General features: G+C 53.6%; 1 protein-coding gene and 1 non-coding gene across 4 annotated transcripts; both read right to left on the bottom strand.

Moving 5' to 3' along the window:
* Nucleotides 1-1,989: 1,989 nt before the first annotated feature.
* CTDSP2 (CTD small phosphatase 2) lies at nucleotides 1,990-22,464 on the bottom strand. Of its 3 annotated transcripts, XR_003034558.2 has the most exons (9): nucleotides 22,095-22,464; nucleotides 8,979-9,127; nucleotides 7,366-7,404; nucleotides 6,824-6,925; nucleotides 6,197-6,253; nucleotides 3,976-4,068; nucleotides 3,668-3,853; nucleotides 3,210-3,479; nucleotides 2,527-2,815 (listed from the first exon to the last, which is right to left on the bottom strand). XR_003034558.2 is itself a non-coding variant. In NM_001045935.3 (8 exons), exons 1-8 carry the CDS (start codon nucleotides 22,156-22,158, stop codon nucleotides 3,354-3,356), a joined length of 816 nt encoding a protein of 271 aa, NP_001039400.1. In that variant the 5' UTR covers nucleotides 22,159-22,435; the 3' UTR covers nucleotides 1,990-3,353. The 3 variants fall into 3 exon arrangements, 2 of the variants coding, with proteins under 2 accessions (NP_001039400.1, XP_010803430.1); NM_001045935.3 differs by having other exon boundaries at nucleotides 1,990-3,479; nucleotides 22,095-22,435; XM_010805128.4 differs by lacking the exon at nucleotides 6,824-6,925 and having other exon boundaries at nucleotides 2,527-3,479.
* MIR26A-2 (microRNA mir-26a-2) lies at nucleotides 4,357-4,440 on the bottom strand. Its single transcript, NR_031263.1, has one exon. It is a non-coding gene; the product is annotated as a microRNA mir-26a-2 (primary transcript).
* Nucleotides 22,465-23,438: the final 974 nt, after the last annotated feature.

Below are 23,438 nucleotides of genomic sequence, written 5' to 3'. Positions count from 1 at the left end.
AAGCAAAGAAGCTCAGGGCCCCAAAGACGAGAGTCTGCTCCAGGGGCATGCCCCACAGCATTAAGAGAATGTGGCAGGGGGCCAGACCTCTGCCTCCCCTCCCTGGCTTGAATGCAAGTATTTACCGGTGTTTTTTTTTTTTTTAGAAGACAAAACTAAAACCTCATTTTACAAAAAAGGCAACTGAGGGACAACAGTTAACAAATAACCAAATGAAGACCTAAAGGGGAAAACAGGTTTACCTTCTGTAGACACTTGACTTGGCTGGGAAATGCAAGACAACCTTGGCGGGGGATGGGGAGTTGCCTTACTGAATGAGGCCTCCTCAGGAACAGGGTATGGTTGCAAAACAGAGCGGGACTCACTTCCCAGGGAATGACTGCCTTTAGACTTCCCATGCTGTTAGCACAGGGAAGCTTCGGGGCCACTGAGAACAGAGGTGAATTTATACATTTATAAAATGGTCCAAATCTTTGGGAGGCAGGAGGGAATTAAACAGAAGGTCCCAGGTTAACTGAAGGCAAGTTACCTCAACCTCTTTAGTGAGGGACCATGGGCCCGCAAAGGGTCCCCTCTACAATGTGCAGAGTGGAGACCCTTACCTGACCCTTCCACACTGGTCCTGTGTCCAAAGCTCCCCCTATGAGAGGGACACGAACATCAGGCTTTTGATTTAGAAGCCCAATCAGAGAGACACTCTGTGTCCCTGAAGAGGCACCTTAAAAGAACTGAACTTGGCAGGTGGGCAGATTCCTGGCATGGCTTGAACTGGGGTTGGCCAGGCCTGGTGGCCTATTGCTTCCCAAAGGCCAGCCTCAAACAGGAAGGGCTGGTAGTAAACCCTGAAACAGATCCTGGGGTGAACTGGCTCCTTCTTGCAATCTTGCCCTCTTCCCAAGTTGAGTCTGGCCTGATTCCTCTAAGGAGCAAGTTTTTCAATCATCTCTTGCCCCTAACACACTGAAACTGGAGACCAGAAAGCACATAACGACTTCAGACTGGCTCTGGTCCACACGGATGGACCCTGCTTAGACTTATATTTGGCTGAGCTACCTCTCCAGGGAAGGGTGGGGGGAGGGGGTGTGGCATTTCTGGTAGGAACCGCAGGGGGCGGGGCAGGGGTCTGGTGAGACAGGCCTGCGGAGCTGGGCTTCATGCAGCAGCAGCGGGACACTCCCACCAGGTCATCCTGGGCCCTGGTCATGATCCCTCGGAACACTCAGACAGCCTGACAGGAAAGTGGGTGGCACTGGCTCTTTCTGGAGACCAGGTGACCCAAAGGAGGGCAGAAAGGATCCTTGGAACCGGGTCAGCCTAGAGCCTCTTATTGCTTGTTTAGTCAGAAAGCTTGGCTGGACCCCATGGCAGATCTGGCCAGAGGTCTAACCCTTTGAGTGGGGCTTAGGAGAGAGGCCCCCCTGTAATACCAGGAGAGAGGCCTAGGCCAGGGCCTTGGAATCCGAAGCTCCTACTTCTCTTCAGATGTGGTTCCTGGCCAGCCCTGGGGCCCTCTTTCCCTACCTGCATGAAGCAGGATCCCACAGGCACCAGGAAATGATGCTGGGGAAATGACCATACATGCCTTGAGGGCCCTACTCCACTCATGGGACAACAAAGTGAAAGACAAGGCCTCACCATGCCAGAGGAAGACACTGGGCAGCCAGAAGCCCAAGCTGCTGCTCCGCTGCCTGGTCCTGGTGAGCTCCTCAGACTGGCCTAGTGTGTGGGAACCGGAAGGGACAATGGGGGAAGAGTCCTGAGTGGGCAGTCTTCTCGCACCTGAAGCAACTTACAAATGCTTGGTGACGCCTGCCTCCAGGGAAAATGGGGGAGGGGTGACAGGAACTCCCACCTGAAGGAGGGAGGGGAGACCACAGTTAAGGCAGTGATGCTGAGGTGGGGCTCCCCCTGGGGGGCCCCTTGTGCTCCCGATTACAGCAGCTCTTCCTCTTTTGTTTTCCATCCTGGGGAAACTTCCTTTTTGTGGCTTTTTTTTTTTTTTTTTAAAGCATTGCACTATTAAGAAACTTTGAAAGCAAAGAGACTCGCAAAGCACAGGTGAGTGAAGAGCTCACTTACACCTGTTACTGTTGGCAGGGCGCATGTGTGTTACATTGGCAAACTAAACGCAGAGAACACCCAGCCCCTCCGCCCAGGAAATGCAAGTGTGCCTGAGGCTCTGGAGAGAAAAAGTGCCAGCCAGCCATCCAGGAGGGATGAAGACACTCGGCACAGGCCAGGCCCTGGGGGAAGACACGAGAGGAGAGAGCCCTGCCCAGGAACAGGAGGGTGGGACACTGAGCGCCCTTCCCGGACTTGGGAACAAAGTCCTTGTGGCAGCACCAGCAGAGATTCCCTGAAGAGCAGACCGAGAGACACAGACCCAAACTCAGCTGCCCTATAAGCCAAGGAGACACACACATTCATGCTTTGGGGATTCTGCTCATCCCCGCACCCCCGGGGCCTCCCACATTCACCTCAGGCCCAGGACTGCAGCTCTGTCAGAAACAAAACAGCTCAACACTCTGTATTTAGAAAGAGAATTTTAAAACAGAGTCAAAAGAACGGAAATCAGTTATCTGTCCTCTTCCAGGGCAGGGAGAAGACCTCCTTCCCCACAGGTTCAAGACTATGGCTAGGTGGCGAGGAAGGCAGGCCCAGTGCCCAGGCCTTGGGGAGATGCAGACAGGACCCGAGTCAGGCACTCAGCTGGAGGCAAGGGCAGCTGTTGGGCCACAGGACTTGCCACTGGGGCTACCAGTTCTGGAAACAAGCTTTCATCTTCCCAGAAATGTCGTTTCTCTGTCTGCAGCAGCTGGCAAGAGAAAGGCTTCAGAAAGATGCATGCCTGGGGCACCGGAAGGCAGCCCCTGACCCCTCTCTCTCCTTGGCATAAACCTTACAAGACTGAGGAAAGGCCATAGGTTTGGCAATGGAGCCTTCAACAGTCTTCATGCCTGGAGCTCGGTGGCTCTCAGGGTGAAGGGAGAGGAGACAGACTAACTCGAGGAGACTCTTGATCCTTCACTTTCTCCCCCAACCTGAAACGCTTATATCCTGGGGCCACAGTTCAAGGCAAGACACACACACACACACACACACACACACACACACGCACATAGACTCTCACTCACATCTCAGGAACCCAACTCAGGGAGCAGGGAGCTCTGGGTATCACTGGTCTGATATTTGCCCACTCGGCATCTAACCTGTCCTAACGCTCTTTCCAATCACGTCTATTTCCAGGCCTCATTTGGTGAGATGCTCCAGCTTCCACTCTGTCAAGCTGATCATAAAGGCACAGTGTAGGAAAGCCCCCTACTGGGATGCCCGTGGCTTGGCAGCAGGGAAGGCTAAGGGGCCCGCAGCTGCCCCAGGCTGGTGTAGACATCCTCGGCTCCGCTCAGCTCCTCAAAGATCGGGATCAGGTTAAGCAACTCAGTGTCCGCCATGTCGTCAAACCAAGACTGCACAGGCACCTGGGGAGCGAGAGGGGGCCTAAGTCTCCCTGTCCCGGAGCCCCCTGGAGCTTGGCCATTCACCTGGGCTGGTGTGCTCCTCCAGTAAAGCCCACAGCTCACCACCCTCCCTCTCCTCCCCCCTCCCCCGGCTCTCAGGACAGGGACTCTGCCACGCCCTGCTGTGTGGGTGTGTCTGGAACACTCACTGCATTCTCTGGGTGGAAGATGTAGGAAGCAGGCGAGTTGTCCAGAATGAGGGTTTTCCTTAGGTCCCTTCCCAGGCGGCTGAGGTCCTTGACGTAGCAGCCCTGGTGGAACACACAGGACTCACGAAACAGGCGGGCCCGGAACACCCCACACCGGTCCAGCAGATCCGTCACGGGGTCGGCATACTGGGAGGAGAGAGGAGGCTTTCTGTGTGGATGCGGTCCTAGTTTCCCCGTGGCCTCCTGCAGACCCGCAAGGGGCTGCCACCCCTGCTCCCGGTTCTTTGCTCCCCTCCTGCCCCCAATACCTTGGCCAGGCTAGCAGTGAAGAGAACACATTCAAAGAGCTCCCCCATCCGTCTCAGGAACTCGTCCACATATGGCCTCTTGAGCACGTACACCTGAGGGGAAGCAGAGCAGATTGCTGGAGGTGACCCTGTGAGGGGGAAGCTGCGCCGCGTCAGGCCCCGTCACCACTTGCGCAAGTGGGAGAACTGGCTCAGTCCACACTCCCACAGCCCCGCCTCTGGGCCACCCGGACAGCAGCATTCTGCCCCACAGACCGGGGCACTAGCATCACCTCCTCACCAAGCTCCTGCTGGCTCTGTGGTCTCAACCTTGACCCAGCTCAAAAACAAACAAAAACACCTCAGGTCCCAGGAGCCATCTCTTTCCGGTGGTGAACCATCAGCTGCCTCCAGAAACAAGTAATCAAGAATAGGCCTCACAGATGGAAACAGCCTATCCTGGATTACTTGAATCCAGCCACAGCCTCGGCAGGAGTTTCCTATCCTTGGTTCTGGCAGGATAGTCAGTCCAGGTCCCCATTAGGCAAGGTCGCAGATCTTTCCTAAAACCTCAAGCCCTCCCTTGCAGAGCTTCTCTGAAAGGCACCAGGGGAAAAGTGGCCTGTTCCCCTCCCGTGACCACAGATCAACACCCCGCAGCATCTTGCCCTAGTGACTCCCACCCATTTGTGCTTGCTCCTGCCAGCCACCCACCCCTCGTGTCACCTTTCATCACCTTGTACATCATGGCCAGAAAGCTTCCCTGGGTGCGTGTCCCTCATGGGTCTGCTACGTCCCTGCCCCCATCCAGGTGTTCTCCTCCCATCCAGCCTACTTAGGTGCTCCTAGAACCATCCCTTCAAAGTTCTTTTTACCACCGTCTCTCCCTGCTCAAGAGCATGTGCCTCTATGACTCTTCCTCCTGGAGGTGTCTTGGACTGGCCATCACTCACCAGACCCCTCCCAGCTCTGCAGCAAGAACCCTCTGCTCCAGGTGTCCACAACTGGGCCTCCTCTCGTTTGCCGTTTCTTTAACAGGTCCTCTCTCCTTCCTGGTTACTCATCAAGCTTGGCATCCTCTCACCACTCTTTGCTGAAAACCCAACTTCTGCACGTAGACACCCCACTACTACCCCCACCGCCAAATCATTTAAATCGCATCCCTTTTCCATTATTCACATCTCTCCTTGTTAGCCAGGAGTTCACTGTTTGTCTCTCTCAAGATATGCCTTTGTCTTCTCTGTGAGTTTTGTACATCTCTATATACTCAAGTGTATTGCTCAGTTGTGTCCAACTCTTTGCAACCCCATGGACTTGCAGCCCACCAGGCTCCTCTATCCATGGGGATTCTCCAGGCAAGAATACTGGAGTGGGTTGCTGTTCCCTTCTCCAGAGGATCTTCCCAACCCATGGGTTGAACCTGGGCCTCCTGCATTGTGGGCTGATTCTTTACCATCTGAGCCACCAGGGAAGCCCTCAAGCAGACTGTAAAGGGCTGCCATGCAGAATCTGGCGCTAGGCCTGGCGGAGCACCTCAGCTGGGAGGAGGGTCTTGGGATGAAGAGAACTTTTAATGGACATAGGAGAGTGATGACCACCCATGGGAACCTCAAGCCCCATTTCCCTACAAGTAACTCTTCTGTTTGACTATCAACACCACCGATCCTTAACCCTGGACTGAGACGGTTATACAGGGCCAGAGTCTGCTCTTACTCAGAATCAAGTGTTTTTTGATAGATGTGTATTGAGCATTTATTGTGGCTGAATCCAGGGTAGGGACCCAAGGGGATGGAGCTGCATAAAGAGATACAGAGGAGGAGATGCCTGAGCTGGGAAGGAAGAAAATTCACCAGCTAGATGGAATGGGTGGGCAGGGGAGGAAAGGAAACAGCCAGTACTGGCTTCCTTGCCTGTAACAGGCAGACACCAACTCTTCAGATCAGAGAAAATGTAATAAGGCATTAACAGTGCTGGTCACATTCAGTAGGGGCAAGGCAGGTAAGTAAATGATAGCTATTACTATTATTAAATAATACTTGTTTTTTAAAAAGTTTGGCTGCAAAGAGAATAAAAATGGCAACTTGAGGCGACTGGGGGGCTGAATTTTTTAAGATGAGAAAGCCTTGAGTGTGCAAGGTACCAATAAAAATGGAGAGACTGAAGTTATAGGAAAGGATCAACTGATGGAACACAAGCCCTGAGGCACGGAGGACCCCGGGCCCCTGGGCCTGGAAGTACTTACCTGGTGAGTGGTCCCTTCGATCTCTACAGGCACTATGAAGTCAGCGTTGTTGATTGGCTGAAAGGCAGAGGAGTTAATGAGTCAGCTCATGAGAAGAGACAAGAAGCCCAGCCACACCCCAGTCCTGGCCAAGGCCTGTCCCCTGGGAAGAGGAGGGAGGGTCAGATCTCAGAGGCTCTAGAAAGCTCCTGCCGCCCCACTAAGTGGCTCTCACCCCAGTACAGGCTGCAATATCCCTTCTGGTTTTCTCTACCTACCACCACCTGCAAATTCTACCTGAGCTGAGAGTCTCTGGGCCTGATAAGACAGACAGGGACAGGGCCCAAGTCTGACTCGTGGCCCGTAGCCCTCTTTTGGGCCTGCCCTGTACAGAGCCCTGGTGGCTCCTGTGCCACAAGGGGCAGCTGCAGCCTGTTGGCAGTGACCAGAGAGAGCAGGAGCTCCCGCTCAACATTCTCTGGAGTGGCCTCCAGGTATCTGCGATGCCAGTGTGGCCAAATCCCAGAGGCCAGCCCTCCTGTCTCTAATCACTCTTCCAGCATCAACTTTAGGCCAATTCATGGCACCTGAGTCAGGTTCCCAGGACAGCCCCAGATGGGTGAGAAAGGGCTCCAGAGGCCACGTTACCTTAAAGGAGCTATGCACAAGGGTTTCATCCAAGTCAATGACCACGCAGATTCTTCCTTGATCTTCCTCTGTCACCTCTGGGAGCAAGCAGGTCCCTGGAATCTAAAACCAGAGCCAAGGTGCTGAATCTGCCACCAAGAAAGATTACTTTCCCTCAACAGAACTCTGGGAAGAGCTAGGCCCGTTGAGGAGACGAAAGATGCCCCCCACTTCAACCCAAGAGAGGTGACACTAGAAGACCAAGAGGAGAAAAAGTAGAGACTAACTCCCTGCTTCAGCCTTCCCCAGGGACTGTGATGTGATCCAGATACTGGAGAGGGAGCCAGGGCTGGTGATCAGCTCCACAGGGTGGAGGCCAGCTGTCCCCTCAACGATCTAATGCCTTGCACATAGTGGGCCGTCAGCAAATGTCTGGGACAAACAGCTTCCCAGGTGGGGAGCTAGCCCGCAAGATACAAGGACTCAGGATGTCACCACATGAGGTTAGCAGGGCTCACTGGGTCTCAGGGCTTCTGAGCACCTGCCCTGTCAGAGTCACATACCTGGTAAAACTGGTACTGGAGACACTGGAGCAGATCCGACTACGGGAGAAAAGGAGGTGGTCAGTGCCAGCCACTAATGCCTTTCCTGGCCGTCTAAAGCCCACTCAGCCCTGCAGGGCAATCTTCTCCCTAAGATCCCAGCCCCTTGGAAAACCCTGACATAACAGAAGTGACTTTCCTTCAGAGCTGGGCAGGAAAGGGGCCCAAGTCTCCCTTCCGCACTAGGCCTGATGAAGGATGGAGAAGGCAGCGTCCCTGAGCTCGGCTACCATTGCCTCTCAGAGGAACAGGGAACTGACGCAGCTGATGCAGGTGCACAGAGCCAGAATCCAAACCAGAACCCCTTATTACAGAGGCTTAGCCTCTTGCTTAGTCCAGAAACCAGGCTTTTCTTTGAGAACCTGTCTTTTCCCTATGTTCTCCGCTGGGGGCATAGATGGCGGGTGTGTGTGTGTGTGAACACGCTGAGCCCCTACAGAACACAAGTAAGCCGATGTGAACCCATACTGTGGTCCTAAAATGTGAAGGGAGATAGAGTGCAGAGAGATCAGAACCGTTTTCCTGCCTTTGGCTAATAATAAAAATGTTATGGTTGTAGCAAATAAGTGATCTTAATGGAAACCCTGAAGAAAAATGAAAATCCGAGCACTTAGAGAAACAATGTTGGCATTTTACTGCATTTCCTTCAAGCTTGTTTTAGCAGTCTTTCCCCCTTATGATACATAATTTTCCTTTCTGCTTTTTGACTTAATGTTGCAACTCAACACTTCCACATTGTTGTGAACTCTTGGTAAAAGTTAACAGTTCAGTTAATACTGTCACCTTGTACTTCACTGAACCATTCCCTGTTTTGGATAGTGAAGTTCATGTCTATAGCCTGGCTTTGAAAGAGAGGAAGGACAGCTAAAACTTGGTGGTTCAGAAAGAAATACCAATGGCCTAGGGGGAAAGAATAATTTCTGTCCCCACCTCTGAGATGCCAGATGTATTTTCTGGTAATTATGAGAATCAAAGACACCCTACATATTTCCAAATGTCTCTAACAGGTACAGGTCAGAGTGCTGCAAGGGGTTATCAAGAAATATGACAGACTTTCAATTCCTTGGTTCCCTGAAAGTTCCCTGAAAGATAACTTGGAGGTTATCTTTGCTTAGTTAAAAATAAAAACAAGTCACAGGACTTACAGCCAGAGAGATCTGAGTTCAAACCTTGATACTACTATTGACCAACCAATAACTCTTCAGGGCTACATATACCCTCTGGGTTTCAGTTTTCATGTCTGTGAGCTGAAATCCTTGAGTCTATTTGCAAGGCTGCTATGGGTCATATGAGACAACATATGCAAAGTGCCTTGGACAGTTCCAGGAACTTGGAAGGATCTGGATTACAGGGGCCCTCAGAAACCACAAGGACATCCAGGTGGCCCACACCACAAATGGGAATCAACAGGAAGAAGATGGCCCACGATGGAAAGGACAGAGGAAGGGCCTCCTCTGGGTCAGAGATCTGACGCAGGCAAGGCTGGCTTGCCCTCCTGCTATGGTTACATTGACCCTTTCTCGCCCATGGCAGTCACATCTTTGCTGGCACCACACCACCTTGGATCCAGCTACCTTAGCAATGGTGTTGGCTTCCTCCTTGTAGGGGGAGAGCTCAGTGGAGGAGGTTGACTGGCCAACATGCTGGGCACGAAAACAGCAGAAAAGGGCCTTGAAGATGTTACGGCCACGCGGCTTCTTAGGAGAGGACTTGGACACCAGGCCTAGAAAGGAGGGAGCGATAAGAGACATTAGCTACAGGACATCCACAGAAGCCCACTTCCCATGCTGTATTCCCTCTAGTCTGTAAGCTCCACTGGGGCACATGGCACGGGCAAGGTGAACAACCAAATACGGTCAACAGTGAAATGTACATGTTTATTCCATCATCTCTGTAAAGTAGAAACACAGGAATCCCCAGTCCCTGGTTTGGGAAATGAGCTGCATAAAACTTGCTCTTAATTGCACAGTGGGGGAAGGGGCACTGAAAGATGGGGCCAGGTACAGAATCCACTTTGGTAACAGCACACTAAGGGATCCCTCAAGATGAATTCACAAAACCCCAAATCCTCCCTATCACCAGTTCCCAGAAGACTACCAATTCTAGAGAAGGGAGTGAGCTAGACCCCTTCAAGTTAGCAGAACTCCTGTCCTGTCCTGGATCAGCTTCCTTCAATGCCCGATCAGTTGGCAGCACTAAGCCCAGACTAGAAAGCAGAACAGCTTCAGTCTCAAGAAGAACTTACATGCTTTGTTCACACCCCGTGCCCTTCCCACATTCCAGCCACTTTCCTTACCACTCCCTCTCCTCCAAGACCACAAGAAGGTCACTCTCTTGGGACACATACATCCAGCGCTGGGTTCTGGGTTGATGTCCCTGCTTCTAGGCTGTAACTGCTAAGTCCTGCCTTGACAATTTGGGCTTTGGAAATACAAAGCCATCTTAATTGGAGGCTTGGTAAAGCAGCCCCAGAAAGGTCAAGCTGATACAAAAAGCTATAGGTGTTACAGGATCAACCAGAACCAGACTTTGGAAAATCTTTTTCAAGTTCCTTTTATTTTTAGATGAACTGTTTCAGCAACTGGAGCCACAGTAGGAAGTCAGGATGTGTACCGTGGCCAGGAGGTGGCACTGCACCACCGCTGCCAGAACGGTCCTCGGCCACAGGCCTGCTCTCCTGGGTCCCCACTCCACTTTAAGGCTTAAGGCAAACTCCAATGCAGGAAAATAAGCACCGGAAATACCTCCATCTCTGGTGAGGGTAGGGGACAAACAGAATGTAGTAATGAGGACAACCTTCCATGCGCTGTTGGGTTTAAGAAAGGAAAGGGGAGGCAAGGTGGTACCCAAACCGCCATCCCAGCAAGGCCAAGCTCCCTCGGCTCAGTCCTCAGAGGGCATGCTGCACCTGCTCAGAGGCCACTCCTATATAAGTGATGGAAGAGACGTTTAACACCCAGTTCCTGGACTGCCTGAGCCCCTGGAGAGGAGGGAAAACCAAACTCTGTTCCTGGGACCAAGGATGAGGAAATGGCTGTTGACCATCAGTCAAGTGGCAGTCAGCACCGCCCCGGAACAATTGACTCAGCTCTGGCTCAACAGAGAGGCTGAGATCAGGCACCAGTCGGTCCAGTCTAGCCGTCTCCCCTCCCTGGATCAGGCAGATCCCCTGACACTGGTATGACCACTTACAATCTTTCAGAACATGTTCAGGCTTCCCCAGCGATTAGCCTAAAAACCTGGATATCACTTTTGAGCTCCTGGCCCTGGTGGAAAAAGCAAGATTTCCAGGGACTGGGGATCCTGGTCCGAAGGAAGAAGCTGCATTGGAGACCTTGCCCAAGGCCCCTGCGTCCAGGAGACAAACCTGTGAGCAGAGACCAGTACTTAAAGACCGCAAGGTAAGAGTTCCTTGGACTTTTTCCTACTCTGAATAATCTATGCAGAAATCAGAGGGAAAGGACAGTTTCTCCACCTGTCTGTATGGCCCACGTTCAATACCAAGCCCAGGGACTCAAGCAGACGTTGACACAAAGCTCTAAGACCAAAGCTGAACCATGGCTTTTTCTTTGGCTTATGGTTTCTTCACACAGAACCACAATCAGAGGCTTAACCTGGGCACCGAGCCTTTCTTAAAAGGCCACACAGCCCAAGCCCTTCCTGAAGAGAAGCCGTCAAGAACGCACTCAGCATCTTAGTGACAGACGCTGTGAAGGCCGAGTAATCCTGGGAGGCAGGGGGGGTGAAAGGGGCAGCTGGCTGGGGCCATGGAGAGGCCTCGCTGGTTCTCACTGCGGGAGGCCCAGCAGGCAGGAGCACTTCAGCCTCAGAGGGAGCTTGTGGGGAGGGGCTGGGGCCACCTCAGCTTGGTTCGGACTCTGCAGGGGATGAGGGTCTTCTCAAAAACACAATGTGACCAGGCAGCCCCTGGGCCTCAGAGACCACGAATGCCTTGACCCTGAGGGCATGCACTTGGAGCAGAGCACAGAGCTGAGGAGCCTTGGGAGGGGACCCCAGACCCACGAGAGCAAGGTCAGTGCCCCAGACGCCCCTCTCCACCCCTCCCCCTCTGGGGCCCCACTTCCCTCAATCCTTCTCCAGGCTGTCCGTCCTCCTTACTTTTACAAACAAGCCACTGAGAATCCAGCAGGGCCTCTTCGGCCTCCCCCTAACATGGCTGCCTCCTGACGGAGCCTGCAATGGCCTCCAGCTTCTAAGTAGCTGGTGCTCAGAACTCTGGCTGAGTGAGTGACTCTGGGGCCTCCAGGGCCTTGGTCAGCTCGACAGAGCCAGGACCTGTGGAAGCCTTCTGTGCAACTGGCCCAGAAGAGTTAGAAACAAGCTCCCTTATGAGAGGTGGGTAGACTGAGGAGCTGAGCACCTGAGACAAGCCACTCAGTCCTTCTGGAACTCAGTCATGTTTACTGAGCATCAATGATGTGTAGGCCCACGATAAGACACCTGACATTATTATTTCATTTAATCCTCACTACAAACCCATCCCTAGGCATTAATCCCCCATTTTATAGAAGGCTAACTGAAGCACAGAGGTTAAGCAACCTGCTTGAGGTTACACAGGGAGTAGGATAGCAAAGATTTGAACCCAGATCTGCCGGAATCCAGAGTCAGGGCTCTTAACTACTCTGTCGGGCCCCCAGCAGCTCAGGCTTCGTGAGTATTTATTCCTGCAACAAGTGGGAAGCGGTGGGGCACTCTCAAGATCTCTTTTAAAGTGTTTGCTCTGTTCCTCTTTAGGCTGGGCTGGTGAAGGATCAATTTGGGGTTTGGCCCCCTTCTTTGCTGCCCTTCTGAGCAGTCCCTGAAAGGGGTTCAGGGGTAAAACAGTACAAGACTCTGGGATTCCATTCCAAGGCTCCCTTCACCCTCACCCCGGCCTGGCACCTACTCTGACTGGCAGACACCTCTGGGAGATCAAGAGGACAATGGGGGGCGGGGAGAAGCTGGAGCCAGGACTTCTGGTCAGAGATCCACTGTGTTGAGTGGGTTTAAGGGTGAGGGGAAACACCCAGGGTGGGATCTGAGCCTTGTGTCAAAGAGCCTGTCACAGGACTCCTTTCAGCTAGCACTCAGCACTGCGCCCCCTCCCCAGGAGAGGAACCCTGGCACAAGCAGGTGTACAGGCCGGGGGGGATTGCACAGCATACGGTTTCCCCGGTGAGGGAGGGCAGGACTCCAGTGGGTACCACAGAGCTCCATTACTGATGTGCGCCTGCGCCCCCTTTTCCGAACCTCTGGTCTGAGGCTGAATGTCAGAAAGGACCAGCACTGATCTAACGGGGGGACCTCTGGCCTAAGAATAAAGTGTGCAGGTTGCTGAGAAAAGGGAGGCCAAGACACCCGTTCAACTCACTGCTGCCAGGCTTCCTACTGAGGCAGGATGTGAAGAGAAAGGGCAACGGGGAAGGCACTGCCCCCCCTCCCCTCTCCCTGCCCCAGGATCACCAGGGCTGGGGTCCAGGCCCTGCCAGTTACCGACTCAGCCACACACCTTCTTTGAGCCTTAGTTTCCTTATCCGTTAACTGCGATAACAAGACCACTCCTGACTGCAAGGACAGATAAAACTTACCAAGCACAGTGGCGCACCATGTGGAATAAACCTAAATCCATCCTGGTTTTAACGCGTTATCTAAGGAGAAAACGCCTGCACCCTGGCAACCCCATGGGCCCTCCCACCCCAGCATGCGGTTGAAGCTCTAGAACAGAAAGCAAGAAAGGTGCCAGAGGAACTCCAATCCTGAGCAGGCTTCAAAAAGTCAAAACCACCCCATACCTTCTCCTCAGTTCACTACAAAGTTGTTTTCCAGTTGCAAACTCCCTGGCTGGCATCAGCAAGCAACAGGAAAGCAGGTGAAGCCATTCCACTTGAGACAAAGAATGGCCTCTCCCCTTGTGTCCACCATGTCTGCCCCAGAGAAGCACCAGGTGGGGATGCTATTTGCCTCTGCCTCTTAAGAAGCTAGTGCACAAACATGTGTGCATGTACACACACACACACAGATGGAGAAGGGCTTTGCCAGGACAACACTATTTTTAACCTCCTTCTGAAGGTCAGGCTCAGATATCACCGTTGCCAACAACACAGCTTCGTGTCCCAGGAAAGGAACTCCTCACATACCCGCCTGGGATTCGGCAGAAGGCAAGCTCTTGGGCTGTCGCGTTTTAACAAGCCCATTCATGCAGAAGGATGCTTTCTTGGTTCAGCCCTCAAAAGTACTTCTCTCGCCACCATCTCTTATCCCCCCACAGCAAAGGATGCCGCCTGGCTATCACTATAAAATGGCCTCTCAGAGGGGCCTCCCTCCCCTCAGCGTTTGGAGGAAGGAGCATGTGTGGAGCGTTTCCGGCCTTTCCTGGCCAGCTGCCTGGGACCTGAGGCCAAGACGCATCTGACTGGGGCTCCCCGTGGAGCGGAGTCCTCCCGGGTCCCCAGCACGGGGCATCCGTGCCTTGGCTGAGGAGAGGCATTGAAGCGCCAGGTGGACGGAAGGGCTCTTGGACCATCAGGAAAGTCAGCAGGGGAGCCAGGTGAGAGGTGCCTCGACATCCCCCACACAGGAAAGACTGGAAACGCGGGGAGGGCGCAGCCAGCTCCTCGGTGCCGACACTGCTCTCTCCAGGTGGCAAGGCAGGCGGGGCCTCGCCCAGCTCAGCCAGGTCCCCTTGTTCCAAAGAGCAGCCGTGAAGCTGACGGTATGGACTTTCAAAAAGTTTTAGCCATGCTGTTTGGCTTATGCCAGCGTGTTCTGTACAAGCGCCATCCCTGTGGCCAGCAGTGGGGCTGTCCTGCCTACACAGACGCCTTCATTAGCTCTTGTCAGGGCAGAAGGGCTCCCTGCCTCTCCCTCTCTTCTAAGAAAGGAGGACTTCTTTCAGTCCTGGGTCCTTCAGGCCACTGTGGGGTGGGAGAGGGGTACCCGGTCACCGGCAACCCCTTCTGCTTTTCCCTGGCCCCCTTCGGCAGTCTTGTCACTGATCACAACATGGGGCCACAACTTCAGGGACCTTCCGTCAAGGACGACTCAGTCCTGGAAGCAAGGGATTCCTGGCAACTTCTAAAACAGGACCAAGATAACTGGGTCAATTTCAGAGTCAGCCTTTATAAGAGTTATTGGCAAAACACCCTTCCGGGCAGCTCTAACATATTTTAGAAACAGGCTGGGGTTCCCAGGAGAAAGAACAGGCCCTGGACCAGAGCATCTCCTCATAGGTGCATCAGGAGCAGGCTGAGACACAGCCCATACCAGGGTGCTCTGGGTGGATGTCAGGAAGTGACCGGATGGCCCACCACAGCAGCAGGGACAGACATGAGATGCCACCCAGGAGAACCCACAAGCTGGCCCCTGCCCTCGTTTCATTGTGTGCAGCCTCTGCTAGGCCAGAGATGTCATCGTGGGGGACTGGAAGCCATCCCCCAACCTTGAGCCTTCCTCTTCCCCTAAGGAGGTGCTGAGCAACCCCTGTGGGAGGTTAGGGGCTAAAAGAAACCTGCCAGCGGACACAAACATCCTCTCAGTGGCTGTTTCAGCCCTTGTCTTGGCGCTCTGCCTGATTCCTGGTTTGCTGAAGACCTGAAGAACTTAGTGCCTCCTCTCTCCCCAGCTATGGAGCCTGTTCTAGGTGACACATGCATGAGAGTGAGATGGAAAAAGAAGGAAGGCCCAAGATACAGCAAGGGACCCTCGACCATCTCTCCTCTGACCAGTGAACAACAGGGTGGTGACACAGGTGTCACAGACTTAGGCTTCAATTTTGGCTCTACTGCATACAAGGTGTGTGGCCTTGGGGCTCAGTTTCTTCCTCTGTAAAATGGGAAGACTAACATTACCTATTTCACAGAGCTGTGTGGATTACAAGGTGGTCTGGGTGTGTCCTTAGGAGTAATACACTGGTAAATTCAGCTGCTTGCCTTCAGCACAAAGCACTTTCATACCCTTATCTCAGTCTCAATCTCAAAACAGCCACTTTGAAAGAGACCACAGGTTTCTTCCCATTCCAGAGGTCACACAGAGGTCATGGCAGGGCCAATCTTGGGAAATGGCGTTTTCCAAGACTCCACAAAAACCAATCATACACACACACTCTCTCTCTCTCATTGAGGGTGGCCAACCATTTCCTTCCTTCCTTCCTCTAGTGGCTGGCCCCTGCAAATGAACGGGAAGGAGCCTGCCAGGGAGTCTGTCCCACCTACAGGGTCACTCACCCGCTCCCCCCACAGCCTAGCTGCACGTGGGACCAACCAGCAGTCTTGGTATGTCCACTGACAGCACTAAGCTGGACATGAGGAAACCTGGCACCTGCCCCACCTCAGCCACTCGAACAGCTTTGTGGGCCTGCCTAAGGCACAACCACCCTGGGTTGTCTGCTTGAAGGCCAATCAGGAAAGGCCAGGCTGCACAGTTACAAGGTGGCTTCAGGTCACCTGAAGCTTGAACCGGTACCCTGAAGAGGTGGCCTGCACAATGCAGAGAAGAGGCTGTGTGGGTCAGGGTTAAGCTTGACTCAGTCAGTCCTAGCTGCCCCGAATTGGCTATGTTCCTATGGACAAGGTGCTTGGTTTCTCGGCAGAGGATTTCCTTACCTGTCCAGAGGGGATCATTCCTACCTCACAAGGTCACTGTGGGGCTTAAGTGAGATACTAGATATAAAGGCTGGGGCACTCCTGCCCCACAGTAAGTGCTCTCTAACTATCATCTGTGATTATTATTGGTGAGCGAGGACCATGACTCTATTTACACTCAGAAAACTTTCAGACCCCCCTTTAGGAGCCACAGGATGGTTAACAGCAAAACTGGATCCCTCCAGGGACTCTTCATGCTCAAGGCTAAACAGGCAGTTGGGCCACTGCTGCGCTCACCTGGCTTTTCTCCAGGGACACCTGTCAGACTCACAGGGAGCACTTGGAACACACGTATGCCTGGCCCACCTGCTCATGCTCTGATTCAGTAGGACCCAGGTGGAGGCTGTATTTTTAGTAAGTGTCACAGGAGAGTCTGATGTGTGTCCCTGGCTAAGAGCCAATGTCTAAAGGCTGCCAGTGGTCCTTGACTAACCATTCCAGGAGCGGAGGGTGATTCAGTTAGAGAACCCAAGGCCCCTTTCCCCACCACATCCCATCGCCTCAGTGTCTCTGCAGGCTTCAGGGGACTTGCACCCCAGAGCCTCATTTTCCTTTCTAGGGGTACTTGCTCTATTCTATCACGGAGTCAAAAGACCCAAGCCTGCCGTCTCTTACTATAGGCCCTTGTTCCTGAGAAGGAGGCCTAAGCCCCCTAGGCGGACCCAGGAGACACTTTTGAACATCTGTGGTACACGCTCTGAGCGTTCTCATGAATCTGCTTGGCTCTCATTGGGTTTGGGGCCCCATTTGTTCCCTGAGATCTATGTGGGTGGGAAAGAGAAATTCTACAGGATGCAAAAGAGATGAAAAGAGGTTTTGAATAAAAAGGGAGTAAGAGCAAAGTCTGATTCGGGATAGGGGGTAGGGTAGGAAAGGAGGACAAGGATCACCTGGGAAAGAAAAGGAGCTGTCAGCAGGTCTGCTGAGAGATCAGGTTTAAGGCTAACCCCTAGAATAGCTGACGAATAAAACAGAACATGCCTGTAACTCCTGCCCAGGAGGCCATGTGCTTGCTGGAGTACCCATTCTGCCATAACAGACCTGGTTCAGGCACACCAAGACCTGAAGGGCTGGGCACTTGGCCAGACAAAGATACTCTGTTCTGCTTGGCCTCTGGTACAGAGAGGCTTCCAGTGCTAAATCATTTTCTCCACTTTGATTTCTACTAGTTCATTCCTAAGATGTGCAAGGTAATAAACTCATCTGCATCTCAGCTGGGAACTGTTCCTCCTCTACAGAAGAGGGAGGGAGCCCTGACAGGGCCACACCCAATCCCATGTCCCCAGGACAAGTGAGTTAACGCAGTGCTTCCTGAGCTGGCCAGCCTGAGACAGGGTGAGAAGCACTTTAAGGCTGTTTGTGCTTTCTCAAGGTTTACCCCAAAAACACAGAAAAAGACATAGCTTTGGAACATCTATTTCTCTTCAAAATCCCAGTTTATTTTTCTCTCCTTGTTACCAGAATTTCCTAAAAAAAAAAAATATATATATATATATGTATATGTATATGAATCTCACTGGGTTCTTTAACTCTTAAAGCGAATGCAGACAGTAAGAACGTAGCATACAGTTGTCTCAAGTCTTCACTGTACCCACTTCTGAGGGACTGAGCAACTGTTCAGAAGATTTAGACTTCAGGGACCCTCCACAGGAGGTGTGTGGCTCCCTGGCCCCCTCCCACCCCAGATGCCTGGGCTCCAGAAAAAGAGCAAAAGGCCCAAGGCATACTCTACTTGCAAAAAATCCCATCCAGTGTCAAAGGGGCACAGAGGGGGTCTGTGCAGCAAGGCTATGATCCTCCCAGAAGGCTTAAGCTCCCACATTAGTGTTCCCTCTGACCCTCAGCCACCTGTCTTTAACAATAAAACCCACATGATTATTTTGCTGCTTGTACTGTGTCCTTCAGGGAATGGAGGAACACTGGAGTGGCGGTCTAGCTGTCTAAAAAAGAAGAATGTTAACATTTTTCAATCATCTACTAAGTACCAGGAATTACATATGCATAGAGACCAATACTTCCATTTTACAGAAAAGTCTCTAAGTTGCTAAGGACAGAGAAGTGATTTGTCAAGTCTCACTGTAAACAGGGAAAGCAGGGATCTGCACCCAGGCCAGAAGCAACCAATTCTGCTCCCCAGCAATTCTCCCAAACAATTTAACTGCTGCCCCTGCCTTCCACCCTCCCCTCCCCAACCCCCTCTCCATCCCGAGAGACAAGATGAGACTATAAGACAATAGCTCAACCTACCCAAAAGCTAGAAGGAAGAAAAGTTGAGAAGGGGAAGGGACATATACTTATATATAAATACATACTTTCTCTTGCTTAGTAATGAACACATGTATTAACTCCACAGAAAAGTTGGGCGCATCAACTTACTTCTATTTACCATTTTAACAAAGTTTGTGATCATAAGGGATTTGGAAGGTCCCACTGAGAGGATGAAAAGGGACCTCTCTTCTATTCAGCTGAAGACCCCTATAGTTGAGAGGGAGGAGACAGGAGTCAGGGACACGACCACCTCTGCCATCTCTGGAGGGGTTTTCACAGCAATGCCTGAGTCCAGCTCCACCGCAAATTGTCCAAGTCAGACTCAGCAGCAGAACTGCAAACTCCCAGCCCAGGATGGCGGGCATTTACAAACATTGTTGCTGAGTTAGCAGGACTCCCTTAGGCTGCTTTGGCAGGGAACAAACACAAGTGTCAGTCACCACCCAGGCCCCCACCCCACTCCAAGGTGGGGCAACAACTCCAAAGGAGACACAGGAGCGAGGCTTGGTGGCCACAAAGAGGCCAAGGCTGAAGCTGGGCCAGGATGGGAGAGGAACCCATGGGGCGGGAGGAGCCAGCTATAAACACACACCCTGGACGCTCACGCAGCAAGCTGAGGACGAAAGCCAAACTTTTCAAGTTAAGGGCCTAGCTACAACTACAGTGAAAGGTGTCTGAACTTTTACGTGAGCGAATAAGGCAGAATTTCTCCCTTGTAGGGAGGAAGGAAGAGTTAGAAAAACCTGCCATGATCCTATTCTTAGGGATGGTCAGTTACCAGAACCTGTTGCTAAGACATGTGAGAAGACAATCCAAAGCATCACCATCAACTGTCTGAAAAGGGGTGTCAGGTCCCACAAAACAAAACAGAAGCAATCCCAACTCCCATAAAAGGGCTGTGGGTCACTCAAGCTCTGGAAGAGGTTGCCCCACCCTCACATTTCACCCGGGGAGGTTATAAGCTAACCTATTTCCTTGGCTTCTCCCCATCTAACCTCGAAGCCCAAGGCACAGTCTCCCAGCAATGGGGAGACATCCTCAATGGCTGCCATAAATGGTGCTTTTCTAACCAAAGTGATACTAACTTTCCTTTTCCACTTTGGTACTCCACACAGCCCTAGCCTTGCTGGACCAGCGAGCCATTTCACCCATCTGTCTGGGGAGATGGTCCAATTTGGGTCCTTTCATCATCAACGCTTTCAGCAACTTTGTTCTACTTCCCCTACTGTAATTACTTTTGAATCATCAACACACCCAGCCAGCCTTAAAGCTCTGAGAGCAGAATGCTAAAAAAGAAGAAGGAAAAAAACACCCAGCAAACAACTTCACTAAAAAACCACCCAAGCAAGGAGCCATTTGTATTTTTCTAGAAATGTACTGATTAATAAATTGTCTCAGTACTCCTTCCTCATTTTTCCAAAGGGAGGCAGAAGCGTAGAGACAGAACACTGGAGAGAGGGCCAAACTCTAATAGAGAGAGAAAACATCTGCTCCCCACCCCCACTTTTTTTTTTAATTTAAGATGCAGGATTTGTTTGTAAAGGATGAAGGAATCAGAAAGTTGGCTTGCTGGTTGCCATTTGCCCAAGCAGTTTAGGAAGAAAGCATGTCTTCTCTGGAATGCAGTCAAATTACAGGGGAGGAGAGAGACCCCCAAACTGCCGGCTTGAGGAGTCAGATTCCTCCAGGGATAAGTTTGAACGATAAACCACACACAAAAAAATGAAAATCGTAACTCTTAAAAATTCAACCAACATCAGCAGCTAAAGACTGTCAAGAAGCCAGCTGCTTGCTTTCTGCTGTTATCTATTCTCTTCCCCACCACTTGCCCTGGTGGATGAAACTTCCAGCTTTTATTGGTAAGCTGTCTCTTCAGCAGTCCAGCTTTCCCCCACTCCTGGTGTGGTCCTCTCCCTGGGAGGGCACCCTCCTGAGCCCCTACAGGAGGGGAGGACCAGAGTGGGTCCAGGGCAATTCTTCCCCTTCTCATCAACACTGCCCCCTCTGGAATCCTCCATCCACACGTTTCTTCATTTTTGGCTAGCACTTTTTCTCAGATGAGGTTGGGAAGAGAGCGGGAACAGTCAGGAGTGAAGTTATAAAAACAGAAAGCCTCCCCTCTTCAGCCCTCAGCATAGCTGAGCAGCCAGGGGAGGGGTAAAGCTGCAGCCTGGTTAGTGATGTGGCCAGGAGAGCAGGGAGTCAGGGGCTTTGGGATCTGAGTAGGCAAGGTTTATTTAAGTAAGGCCAGCAGATGCAGGAAGCACGCACTACCTCCCGCCCCTAAGCATTCCACCAAGGGAATTAGGGAATGGTGAAACCACCAGGCCAGCTTTTTAGCCTCTAGGCAAGTTGGGGGTGCTCCTTGGGACCAGGAACCCCGAAATAAGTGATCTGCTGACTAATGTTGCCTAACAGGGAGCTGTGGGGCTACACCGAGGCCCCAGGGCTGGCCCCTCACAAGGCACTGGGCCTTTTTCGCCCTGTTCTGGGGGATCGAGGGATGAGCAGGGACGCTCCGAATTTGGTCGCAAGAGCGTGAGCTCCCCAGCCTCCCCAGGCCAGGTGGCCCCAGTTTGGGAAGTTCTCCAGAGAAAAAAAAAAAAAAAAAAAGCTCTAGTCTTTACTCCCCGCGGAAATTCTGTCCGCTCTTTCCAGACACATTCCTCAAGGCCCGAAGAGGAACGTGGGGGAGGGGGAAAGAGTTTCGGGGCCTTCTCCAGGACCAAACTCAAAGATCCCATCGTCGGACCCCCACCTTCCCCGTCCCTAGGAAGGGCCTCGGCCTAATCAAGCTCCAGTCCCCAAACCCACACCCAGAGAGAGCCCGAGACTCCCACCTCGTATCTCCCCGCGACCCGCAGGAAGGCGGGGGCCGCTAGCCGTTGCCCACCGAGAACTCGCACTTTTTCGCAGCGCGATTCAGATACACGCCGGGTCTGATGCCATCCGGCGAATTATGTAACCAGGGACACCGTTCTCGGGCTAAACAAACGCGGCTCTGTGTGTGTGGCTGCGGCCCGGGGGAAGCGCATCGGGGCAGGGAGGGGCTCCGGTCGGGCCTTGGGGTCGCGCTTGTTTGCTCAGCGAAAGCGGCAGGAGGCCGCCGGGGGAGAGCCCCACGCGCCGAGGTCCCTGGCCCAGCAAAGGGCCGCGGGCGGACCAGGTCCGGTCAGCCAGGGCTCAGCCCCTCCCCCACCGCGGCCGCCCCCGCCTCCGGGCGGTGAACTTGGTCCCAAGTCCCGCCGGACGCCGTCACCGCCCGCTGCCTGAGCAACCCCGAGCTTTGGCGGGGGTGAGGGGCTGGGGGGTGGGGCTGGGAAGTGCTGGACTCCAGTCCCGGCTCCATTCTAGCCCGAGGTCGCCCGGGACCCCCTCTTTCCCCTCCTCTCTCCAGTCCTTGTAGTCCTGGGGCAGTCGCGCGCTCCGGTGCGGGAAAAGTGACGACCCCACCCCCTAACTCTGGAGAGGATGGACGCGAGTAGACTCGCGCTTCGAGAGCTCACCCCTTAGTCTCTCTGCCCGGAGAGGGGGTGCAGGAAGGGGTGACAGCTGCGCGGATGACGCCCCTCCCCCTAGGGCGCAGGGAGCCAGGGCCCCGGCGCAGCCCTCTGCCGGGTCTGAGTGCGCACCAGGACGCAGGGGCGGATGGAGTAGGGGAACCGGTTGGAATCGCCCACTCTGAGCCCTGGGAGGTCAGGGGCCGAGACTCGGGTTCGGAGCTGTGCTAGCCCTCTCCCCGTCCGGGGGCGACGCAAAGTTTTGGGAAGTTGCTGCCCCTACCTTGCTTGGTGAGCACCAGGGCGTCTTCCCTCCGCGCCTGGGTGATGATGGAGCCGTGTTCCATCTAACAATCCCGCGGGCCCGGGCTGGCTGGGCGGGAGGACGCGCGGGCGCACAGGCTGGGCTGGGCTGGGCTGGGGGGCCTGGGCGGGGGCCCGCTCCGGCTCAGGCTCCGGCTCCCGAGACTCCGACTCCCACTGCTGTTCACATCCCGGCTCTTGTTCCCTCCCTGAGCCGGGAAGGGAGGCGGCCTGTATGGAGAGCGGGCGACCCGGGTAGCGGCTCTCCCGGGTGCCCCCAGCCCCGATCCCCCGGCGGCAGCTCCGGGCTCCTCAGTTTGGGTCCAACATGGAGAATCCGGAGCGAAAACAAGAGGAGGAAATGGGACACGGGGCGGTTTCCAGGCTCCCCCCTCCCCTCCGTACTCCAGATAAACAACCCGCGGCTGCAGCGCCCACCCCCGCGCGCCTCCAGGCTCTGGACCCGGCCTCTCTACAGCGTGCAGGCGCTTCCCGCTTCGGAGCACAGTCCTAGGCCCCGGGCCCCTCCACCTGTGAGCCACCGGGGCTGCGGAACATCCGGAGCTTTGCAGTTTTGTTACGGAAAAAGCGAATCCCCGAGGGGGGTGGGGTGGCGGGCGGGCTGGCTGGCGGGGGAGACTTGAAACCGCTCCGGCATTCCGATTGGCCCTCTCCGAGAAAAGGGGCGGGGCCCCTCCTTACTATGCGGTGCGAGGACCCAACAACATTCCAGACGTTAAGGCCACGCCCCGGGCCACTCCCCCCTCGTCGGGCTGCGGCCTCCCAGTCTCCTCGGCCACACCCCCCTTCCCAACTACTTAAAAGGACACTCCAAAGCTCACGTTTCCTTGCTCTGTATCGGGGTGTTCTTGTCTGGGTATCTCTACCCGCTTACGGTGGAATGGTTGCGCCCTTCGGGTAGCCAAGCAAGCCTCCAAGCATAAGTCAGGTCGGACCAGGATGAGAGAGAGGTTTCGGGCAGTTGTTTTACTTCCTGCTTGGCGCACGAATTGTGGCCCCCTCGTTTCACGTAAGAGTACAACCACCGAAACCAGAAAGGGATACGTGTGTGTGTGTCTGTGTGTGTGTGTGTGTGTGGTGTGTGAGTAGGCCGAGGACTTTAAGAATATCAGAGCTGGAACTGACCTCGGGATGGTCTGACTCCCACACTACAAATGAGACCTAAGGAGCCATGCTTTGCTCAAAGCCTTACTCCCATTTAAGGCTTCTTCCCTTCTTCCCCTCCTCTCAATCCACCCTTGGGCGCTTCCCTCCCCCTCCCCCACAGTACCAGTCTCAATTTAGATGGATAGAAGTCTCTAAG

The sequence above is a fragment of the Bos taurus genome, chromosome 5 (genome assembly GCF_002263795.3).
Source record: "Bos taurus isolate L1 Dominette 01449 registration number 42190680 breed Hereford chromosome 5, ARS-UCD2.0, whole genome shotgun sequence".
NCBI classification, from domain to species: Eukaryota; Metazoa; Chordata; class Mammalia; order Artiodactyla; family Bovidae; genus Bos; species Bos taurus.
This window is presented reverse-complemented; position numbering and strand designations above follow the sequence as displayed.

Coding starts and splice junctions, on each gene's coding strand:
- CTDSP2 (NM_001045935.3), bottom strand. CDS start 22,158: ATGGAACACGGCTCCATCATCACCCAGGCGCGGAGGGAAGACGCCCTG. Junction 7,405..8,978: donor AAGCCAACACCATTGCTAAG/GTAGCTGGATCC, acceptor TTTCTCCCGTAG/TCGGATCTGCTCCAGTGTCT. Junction 6,254..6,823: donor TTGTGCATAGCTCCTTTAAG/GTAACGTGGCCT, acceptor TCTGCCTTTCAG/CCAATCAACAACGCTGACTT.